This window comes from Tiliqua scincoides, chromosome 5 (assembly GCF_035046505.1).
Source record: "Tiliqua scincoides isolate rTilSci1 chromosome 5, rTilSci1.hap2, whole genome shotgun sequence".
Taxonomy (NCBI): domain Eukaryota; kingdom Metazoa; phylum Chordata; class Lepidosauria; order Squamata; family Scincidae; genus Tiliqua; species Tiliqua scincoides.
The window spans coordinates 55,318,207-55,328,526 of NC_089825.1; the positions used below are offsets into that span (position 1 = coordinate 55,318,207).

The following is a 10,320-nucleotide window of genomic DNA, read 5'->3' on the forward strand; positions in this document are numbered from 1 at the left end:
GGAATAACCACATGGCAATATTGAGTGGTGGTGATCTTGCTTTGCAATCATTGAATTCACGCAAGTGATGGTCTGCACATGAGGGGGATTTCACACAGGAGAGACTTCTGGTGCATTTTGTCCCTCTAGATCAGGGGTCTCTAAACGTTTAGGCCAGAGGGCCACATCAAATATCTAGCATGGTGTTGAGGGCTGGAAAAATAAATAAATTTGAAATATAAAATTTAAATAAATACATTAGAAAGCCTAAGGCCTTCAGAAAGTCACTTCTGTGATGTTTTTAGGCCTTTAGAAGGCATTCTTAGGGGAGGCACATTGCCTCCCCAGCCCACAGAATACTCTCCAGGCACAGCTGGTGCACAATTCTGGTCACATTTGGTTGAATGTGCCAGAAGCTTGCAGGGGTCCAGAGGCTTGCCATGGGCCAGATAGAGGCTTGTCACAGGCTGCATCTGGCCCCCAGGCCGGACTTTGGAGACCCTTGCTCTAGATTTAGTAGCCATTCTTTAGTGAGTAGATGACACAGCAACTTCTGAATTAAAACTGGCCATACACATCACATCCCGCAGTTTAACTTTAGGCTGTGTAAGATGTGTACAACGTCAGAGGACCCCACCCACAGTGTTTCTTCTGGGCCTACTTCCTGAGTAGGAAGAGCAAAGACTCATACAGAGCTGCAATAGGCAACCTCTTCTGTGGGTAGGTCATTTTTCTCATTGCCATATCAGGAATGACTGAACAATTCAGTGGTATTCAAAGTAGAAACAAAATAGAACAACCTGCTCCCAGCAGAGGCTGACTGGAAGAAGGCAAAGACAGAGCAGCAAATCATGCAAAAACAGGGCACATAGCCTCCACTCCGGGTGGCTTATTTGGGTTCACAGAAGCCTTTAATAATTGTATTTATTTCTCACAGCTCACCAGGATAACAACAGTACTTAACAGTTATATACAGATGGTACCTCAGTATCTGCAAGGAATCCATTCTCTGTTCCCCCCACCCCAAAAGAAAACCGCGGATAATGAAATCTGTGTTTTCAGCACCTTTAAACCCTCCAAAGGCGACCAGAACTGCACTCTGGCCTGAAAGGTTTTCCAAAACTCACAGAGGCCATGCACATTCACCTGTGGGCTTCAGAATGGCCCTGGAGTTCAAAAAAAGTGACTTCCAGTTTCCTGAGAGAAACCATAAGTGATGTTTTTAATGCTGTATAAGGCATTCTGAGGCCAGGGGATGCCCCTGGAGGGCAAAAAAAAATCACCTCCAGTTTTCCTCAGGAAATTGGAAGTTGCTTGTTTTGCACGCCAGAGCCATTCTGAAGCCCGCAGAGGCCGTGGGCAGATGCATATGGCCTCTGCAGGCTTCAGAAAACCCTCTGGAGTCAACCGGAGCACAGTTCTGCTTGCCTTCAGAGGGTTCAGGTTGGGCCAAGTCTGAGTCAACGCAAGTCCAGGGGATCCGCGTTGAGCCAGGTCTGTGGATAGAAAATCCATGGATAAATAGGCTTAAACTGTATAGCTCTTTCTGAGGGCATGAAGTGTTTCACACGTATGATTCTTGATACAGTCCAGTGGTTCCCAGAGCTTTTCAACTGGCAGATCTCTTGACCTACTTGGCCACTGGCCGCGGCTCTCCATTAGGGCTACAATCCTATACATTGCATAGGGTAACAGATTTTTCATGAGGATTCCACGTCTCCCCTGGTTAGTTTCTGCAGCTCCCTGGGGAGCTACAGCTCATAGTTTGGGAACCACTGATATAGACTCTGTATGCTGGTAGTATTATTACCTAAGTATTGCAGTTGAGGCTGCATGGCTTGCCTAAGGCCACCTATTGAGAATTCATGGCAAAGATAAGATCTAAACTTGGGAAGTCCTGATCTGTAGCTTTGCTTCTTATCTACTATTCTACATCAGCTCAGTTATTCATACTGTGCCCTACCACACATCATGGAAGTTACTGCTGTATAACCCAATCCTATCTGGGGTTCATGCTGATGGATCTAACGAACTATCACCATAAGACCTGGACCAATGGCAAGAAAGGCACTCCACCATTTGGTGGACACTGCATGCGTGACAGTGGCTTGCTGAACCTCCTCCATCCTGGTCGTCACTGGTAAATTGGTGACAGGGATGGTTTGGAGGAGGATTGTGGGAGGATTGGGGCAGGAAGCAGGCCAGGTTGAGGGTGGTTTGGGGTGGGAGGGGGAAGATCTCAGTGGCGGCCATGCACACCAAAATTCTATCCCCCTTTCCTGGCCTAGACCTGCTAGATCAGGAGTCTCCTCAGATTTAGGTCCAAGGAGTCCTATTGGAAACCAGGCAGCCTAGGCTGTATGGTTCCACCCCTCTAATAGCATGCAACACTTGTTCTGTCAGCAGTACTGCATGGTCTGGCCTGGCAGGAGATAAGATTGGGCCCATAGTCTTCTAAAAGATAGTATTCCTTGTGATGAGTATTATGCTTTCTATTCTTTTTTACTTTGTCTAATACAGTGTTTCTCAGTGTTTGTCCTCTGCTTTACCACTTCGAAGTACCATCGGAAATAACTGGCGATGACATCATTACCAGTAACTTCTGGGTTGGGAGGCCAGATGCCATGTGATAAACACCAATAAGAGGCTCAGGGTGGATGGGAAGGCTTTTTCAAGTATGGAAAACCATGCTTTGGAGCTCTACCCGCTAAGCTGAGCCTCCTATCGCTGTTTGTTGTGTCGTATTTCTAGTCTTGCTGCCAGGTGGCAGGAGTCCCACAAGTACCACAGGATGCCACCTCAAGTACCACTGGTGGTTCCTATACCACTGGTTGAGAAACACTGGTCTAATAAATGAACTATCTCAACTATGTTATGATTTTTATTTAGAACACCTCCTCATTTTCTCTCAAATAGCCAAAAAAAGAGCCCTAGATTCAGCTGCTTGTGTGTATGTGTGCAAATGCTGAAATTCTGGAAAAAAAATTCTCAACCCTCCCCCCCAATTGGAATTGGCCTCCACTTTTGTCATCTGAGAATGTGGTGGAGAATTGGGGTGTGTGCGCGATGTAAGCATGTATGCTTTGTAACTGCTAGAGAGGACAACCACCTTAGATGGCTAAATAAGTAAGGGAACCTATAGATGGAATTGGTTGTGTTTTTCTTTGCTGCCTTCTCTTCCGGCTAGAGTGATTTTTAAAAAGCAAGAAGTGAGTAGAAGAGGCAATGTACCGGAAGAAAAAGTGGTGGATATGTCATCTCTTCTGAGATGTTCGAGGCCACCACACTCCTCTTTCACCACACACTTCCACTTCCTGGCTTGTTTAAAAAAAGGAGGAGGTAGCGCTGGAGGAAATGGAGGCCATAGCAGTAGAGGGTGTGCGCACGTATAGCCTTACACATGTGAAAAGAAAAGGTTAGAGCAAAAGCTCACCATTGGGCAGAGCCTAGCTTGGCTAGTCCTCTTAAGCAAATCATTCCCTCTCAGCCTCCGTTCCCATCCATCTTTTATATGGGAATAACACTAGTGACCTTCCTTAAAGCATTATTGTAAGCATTTTTAAAAATTTATTTACTGGTTTTCTGTCAAGGCATTCAAGCATTATTTAATAATATTAAAACAAGCACAATGCCACAAAAAGATAAAAAGCATCGTGTACAGCTGTTTCTGATCCCATTAGGAGTTATTAGTATGAGTTTGGAGTGGCCTGGGCCACTCTTCTTTCCTCTCAGGGCAAACAGGCCTTACATTGCCCCTGAGAAGGTGGTGGAGGAGCTGGCCCTACAGTTCTATTAGGATGTTATTCTTCATTGTTGATTTCTGAGGCAAAACATGTGAAGTCCTTGGAATGCCTGCAATGCATTACATACATGCAAAGCATGATGCTCATGAAGATTTGTTCAATCACCTTACTGTTTCTAGGCGACCCTGCATGGTGGCTCCTAAGGCCTATTCACAGACAAAGCAGTACTGCATGTGAACATGTTTGTCAGGGGAATCAGCAGCATAACCACACGGCCTAAACATTTTACAAGCATTGCCTCAGGACAAGATAGGTCTATCCCAAAGCCTGGCAGAGGCCCTGCATGCTTCTAAGTCCATTGTGTGAAGCAGCAGCCCTTAATTATTTAAGTTAGGGTGCAATCCTAACCCACTTTCCAGCACCGAAATAAGGGCCATGCAGTTCCAAGATAAGGGAACAAACATTCCCTTACTTTGAGGAGGCCTCCATGAGTGCCACCCAACTGCAGGATGTAGCACACGTCCCATTGGCACAGCTATGCCGGTGCTGGAAAGTTGGTTAGGAATTGGGCCTTAGTTTCTGATCTTTTTGAGAGGGGTTGTTATTGCCTTCAGTATTCTGTGTTTGTTTTTTTAAACAGTGAACTTTTAAAATATAATCTGTGAAGCTGTCCTCCCATTTTTCCATTAAGCCCAGTAGCAAAACCAATTGAGCAGTGGCTCTCCAAAATGTCAAGGAGAGGAGTGATCTAGTTGAACTTTTGAAATCCACATTGTGTACTGTACCACTGAAACCATCCCATATTGTCTCAGGCCTTGTTCACATAAAAGATCACCTCAATTTAACTTATGGAATTTAAGTTCTTCATGTTTTTTAGCTATTGTACTGTTCCATGCTGAGGCCTGTGTTAACACAGCCCTCCCTATTTGCCACTTGTCGACTGGTAACGTCAGGTAATTACTTGCACATTTGAAAGAGCCTGAAAATCCTGTGCCACACAAAGAGGTTTCATATCACCTCAAACACAACATTTTTCAGTAGAGGCATTTCATTGATTGAGCTGTGAGTTATTCGTACTGAGTAATCAAAACAGGAGAGATCAAGGATGTATATGTAATCCAGGATATGGTCTGAGGGCCCAGGACATGAAATGAGAGCATAATGCAGTTGTCTTCTTGAACCTAATCAGGTCTCGGTTTGATCAGTGGGTAACCAACTGAGAACTGTCACCTTGAATTCTAAGATAGAAGAAAGGTTGGATATAATAAATAAATAGAATTGGCCCTGAGAAAAGTGTTCCAATGTGGGAACAACTGTAGAGACCTTGCTTTAAAGACAAACAATAGTCTAAGGCTGCAATCCTGTACATACTTTCCTGGGAGTAAGCCCCACTGCACACAATGAGACTTGTCTCCAGGTAGACTTGCACAGGATCTCTGACCTGTGACGCATCGAGGTACCATAATACAAGCCATATTTTTTGACCTGCCAAGTACTTGACAACCCTCCCTATTTTTGCAGTCCTAGAATGAGAGCTAAAGCAGCAGGTTTATTGAAATCCTGCTAGTCTTCTATATTCATGGCTGTTGGGCTATAATATAAGAAGAAATCTATGATATCTCCTAGCAATTTTTCTGAAGATAATTCTCCTGAGTGGAAATTCGACTCCCATGTTCCTTTTCTGAGGTGTGTGAACAGTTCAGCAGCGAACAGCATATCTTCCTGAATATTATAATGTTAGAGAAGTACCTGAAGTTTTTAGCTTGCATTCAGGTAAACACCACTGTTCTAGAACAGATTTTGCTCATTTGACATTAAATATTACCTTGGCAAATAAAGATTGTATCTTATTTAAAAGTAAGATCTATTGAAATCATTTCCAGATAAGTACCGATATGTTTAGTTACATAAGAACATAAGAACCATATGGCCATAGGCCCATCAGGCCATAGGCCCATCTTGTCCAGCTTCCTGTATCTCACAGCGGCCCACCAAATGCCCCAGGGAGCACACCAGATAACAAGAGACCTGCATCGTGGTGCCCTCTCTTGCACTGGCATTCTGACATAGCCCATTTCTAAAATCAGGAGGTTGCATATACAGATCATGGCTTGTAACCCATAATGGATTTTTCCGCCAGAAACTTGTCCAAGCCCCTTTTAAAGTTGACAGTGGCAGACTCACCAAATCAAATTCATACTGTACAATGAATGACAATCAAGAAATCTGCTCTTTATACTGGTTTTTATCTTTTCAATGAATTTTCTTCTGTCCTGTAAATGGTTAGAACCGATCAATGAGCACAGAATCTAGCCTCCACTCCATGTTGGTCGAAAGTTATATTTTTTTCAGATTTCATTTAAGCAATTTTCAAAACATATTACTGAGTATAGATCAGAAAAATATCAAAGACTGTAATAATGCAAAAAGTGTTTTCTAATCCTAAATTCAGAACCGGCATTTTTGTGAGCGATTCACCAAAGACAACATTAATAGAAGCACAACAGTGATAGAAGTCCTCAGTGGATTGAACCCACGAGGACTTCCAAGTGAACATTTTTAGAGCCATGTTGTTACTGTAGTTTTTTCTACGTTCCTGATGATATTTACTTCTATGGTTAAAATGTGACACTCCAGTTCTAAGCACATTTACCTGTGACTTCTCTTTCAATGGTGTAAATTTTTAGGTAAATATCCTTTAGTAACACATTCACAACCTAAGGAGTATAAGTACAAAAATCACAAGACAGCACATGTCCTATGATATTTATCATACAGTATCAATATGTCCCTGCTGATGTTATATCATACTTGACATGATGATTGAAAACACCTATATTTAATTGCATTGAAAATAAGTTATGAAAACACAGTTCAACATTCTAACAAACTTTACATGTGAAGGCAGAATTATACAAAAGAAGTGCAGATAACGTATAATGTTTATATTAAAACAATGAATGCAAAACGGTGACAAAACCTTCTAAAATGATAGGTAGCCCCTGCCAGCAAATGTTTCAAATTTTAAGCTGAAGAATTATCAATGATTATGACTCTTTCTATTTAGATGCACTTTCTTTTGTGGGTTTGTTTTTTTTTGCATAGCTTAAAATATTGCTGCACCATCTCCACTGCGTCTCGTGATGCCTGCAACCGTTTTTCTTAAAAAAAAAAAAATTCAGGAGAATTAAAAAATACACCTCTTCCCCATTACATAATATATGATTTCTAATTATAAATACATCATTTTACTCATCTGATTTCAATAGCATGCATTGGTATAGTTACTGTACAATCAAAATACTGTTGCAGACTTTATACAGTGTGAATTTTCTCTGCCCAACAATTTCATTTAGACAAACTGCTCAACAAAATTAAACAAATAGGGGAGGAAAGGAAAAAGAAAGGAAGAAAAGAAATCCAGTTAAAACAGAATCTCACAGTGCTTACCAAGATCCAAATGGAATTAAATACTGATAAATTAAATTATTTATTATTGTTATTACAGAGAAATTAAAAAAGTCCCACAATAGTTGACACACTTTAGAAACTAGCAAACACATTTTTTTAAATAGAGATGCACGGATTAGATGGGGCACAAGCATCTGCTTTATCTTAATTAGACGGAGAGGTGAATGACCACTGTTTATTTTCATTTTCCTCATTAATTATGAAAAACTGCATTTAATTCATCTTGCATGGTGAGAGGCTGGCTGCGCAGATGTAGGTCGTAAGGGAAGTGGCTCTCTGTAGGCAACCTGAACACAGAACTCTGCCCAAGGGGACCCCTGGGTGGCACTGCACAATACGGCATGCCATAATTGTAGCTTTTGCCATAGTCCAAAGCTTCTTCTTGCTTGAGGGAAAATATCCCATTATAGTTAATTGGGGGAGGACTTAAGGGACCTTCAAACTGTGGGCTGGCACACTCAGGAGAAGTGCTTTCATAGAAGGATTCGTAAGCGCTGCAATAATTGTAGGGTTTCATGGACTTGGAATTGTCAAGTGTTCCATGACCTGGGGGAGTGCTTAGCTCTGGGCTGTGATAGGGAGGGTAGAAGGTGGAATAGGGAGCTCTGGCATGATGGGCTGTTTCCCCTGTCTGACCCATCAAGAAACTTCGGGCATTCAGCTGGAGGCATCCTGCCACCAAGTTTGTCGTTGGCTGGGAGAGACCTTTGCACAAGTTTTGGACAAATGTCAGCAGATCAGGCCTCTTGCCAATTCGTAAGATTTCAGAAAGTGCCCATATGTAATTTTTAGCAAGTCTTAACGTTTCTATTTTAGACAGTTTTTGTGTTTTGGAATAACAAGGGACCACTTTCCTTAAACTGTCCAGAGCATCATTGAGGCCATGCATTCTATTTCTCTCTCGTGCATTGGCTTCCTGTCGCCTGAATTTGACCCTGTCCATTCTCATCTTGGTCATCTTTTTTTTCCGAAGTCCCCTCCTCCTGGGTAAACCATTTTCATCTTCTTCCTCTCGTCCATCTTCCACTTCTTCTTTTTCTGTATCCTCTGCTGTCGATCTTTTAATACTTTTTCCTTGGTGTATAATCTGCTTTGCAAAGCTTTCTGGCTTTTTGATTTGCTTTGGGTCCTCACTTTCTCCGGAAAACTTTCTGCACAACTGGGACTCTGGCATTACAACAGACTCATCAAATGGTAGCGTTAACATGACGTTATAATCTTATGTTACCTGAAAGAATGCCAGCAAAAGGTTTTAAAGGTAATCATTTGTAGAGTTCACATTTTTTATACAGATTTTCAGCTAACTTTGACATCATCAATGCGCTGCATTATCTACATGTGCACAATTGTGTGCATGTATAGACACACATATCTATAAAATACAGAAAATTATTTAAAGAATACATCAGTCACTATATTAATGTATTATACATTGTATTCATTAATTTGGTCCAAGACTATACTTAAAAAAGCAGTATAACTATCAGAAGGAAATTGCTGACACAACAATTAAGAAAAAGTTAAAAAATTAAATAACTTCTTCCTCTTTTTTCTAATTTTTGTGTAAATATCCACAATATTTTAAAATGTAGACTTCATAAGAAAAACATTTTTTTTTAAATGCACATATGTCAGCAATCCAAATGCTTTAGTATCAAATAAGACAACAGAAATAGAAAAAAAAATTAGAAGGTCCATCTTCCTATTAGCTGATAGAAAAAAATAATAATACATTTAACTTTTATGTTGTAATTTGTTTGCACATATTCTTCTACAAATCATTGCAATCAAGTCTGAATTGACCTGAAAAGAATTAAAATGGAAAAGACGCAAATGAATCATTCAGTGACTTAATTAAAGCAAAGAGGGGCTTTTTTTCTAATAATCAGGATGAAAATGTGTGATATACGGATTATTTCTTCCCTATTAAAAACAGGGTAAATACCAAACATATTCATGGGAAGCATTAGGCAGTAAATCTCTCTTCCTCTTTCTTTCTCGCTCTCTGTTTCTCTTTTTAAAGACAAAAAAAAAAAAATCCTAAACCACTTTTTCCAATTTTAAAATGTTGTTGCAATTTACTGGCATTTTGTTATCATGTTTAAAAATCAGAAGCACCCCTAAACCTCCTCGCACCCGTTTGCAGCATCTGTGGTTCTTCAAAGGAACAGACGCTTCCCTCCAGCTAATATCTGACAGGAATGGTCTGTGGATTCTGACTGCAATTCTGCACGTGTGTTCAGAATCCAGAATGAAAGGTGGGGGAACGACAACAACATTGTATTGTTTCTTCCCCTGTACTCATTTTTCAGGCTGCATATTCCAGGATTCTCTAATTTGAAAACAAGTACATAAATGCCAAATCACAAACAAGCAGGCAAGGGATTTTTGAACAGACCTTCAAAAAAATTAAGTTAAACTAAGCCTCTCACTAAAAGAATAACTCTCTAAGTATTGTTCATCCTACCCTTTCAGGATTACATAATAAGTGAAAGTATGCAACAACATTTAAGAAGAACTGAAACACTAGAAGAAGCAAGCAGATAATTTAAAAAACACGAGGCATTTACCCTGCACCTTTAAAAGACCTGCATGCACACTCAGCAACACCAATTACATACATACATACATACATACATACATACATACATACATACATACATATTTGTATTACCTTGGCCTTTATAAAAAAAACCTCATTCAATAATCAGTTTTCATTTTTTGCCTTCCGAATCTTTTCAATCTGAATGTCGCATTGTCTCCTGGAGTCTAGATCTGTGTATATCTGCACTATCTCATTGATCTCTAAAAAGTGACATTGATGCCAACTGCCAGAGCTGGTACCCATGCCATCTGCTGGTGACGTCACAGGGCAGAGAAAACCATGTGATCTGTTCTCCTGGGACCTTCATTCTGCAATGATCATCTGGCATCCCTGTAAGTGGGTACCAGCATTCATGTATCAACACAGAAGGTTAGGCTGATAGGGGAGAGAAGGGGAAAAAATCCACACCAGCTTTCACGTACAGTAGGTGCATTTCTGCAAATTTGGTTGAACAGGCAGATATGTCAACATTCACTTTTATCCCTGTCCACAGGTATATCTGCTTGCCGCTTGATAATAAGC

At 40.8% G+C, this 10,320-nt stretch overlaps 1 protein-coding gene across 1 annotated transcript; it reads right to left on the minus strand.

Annotated features, from left to right (window-relative positions):
• Positions 1 to 7,386: 7,386 nt before the first annotated feature.
• NEUROD6 (neuronal differentiation 6) lies at positions 7,387 to 8,400 on the minus strand. The gene has a single exon (XM_066628849.1). It carries the CDS (start codon positions 8,398 to 8,400, stop codon positions 7,387 to 7,389), a length of 1,014 nt encoding a protein of 337 aa, XP_066484946.1.
• Between the last annotated feature and the right edge of the window lie 1,920 nt (positions 8,401 to 10,320).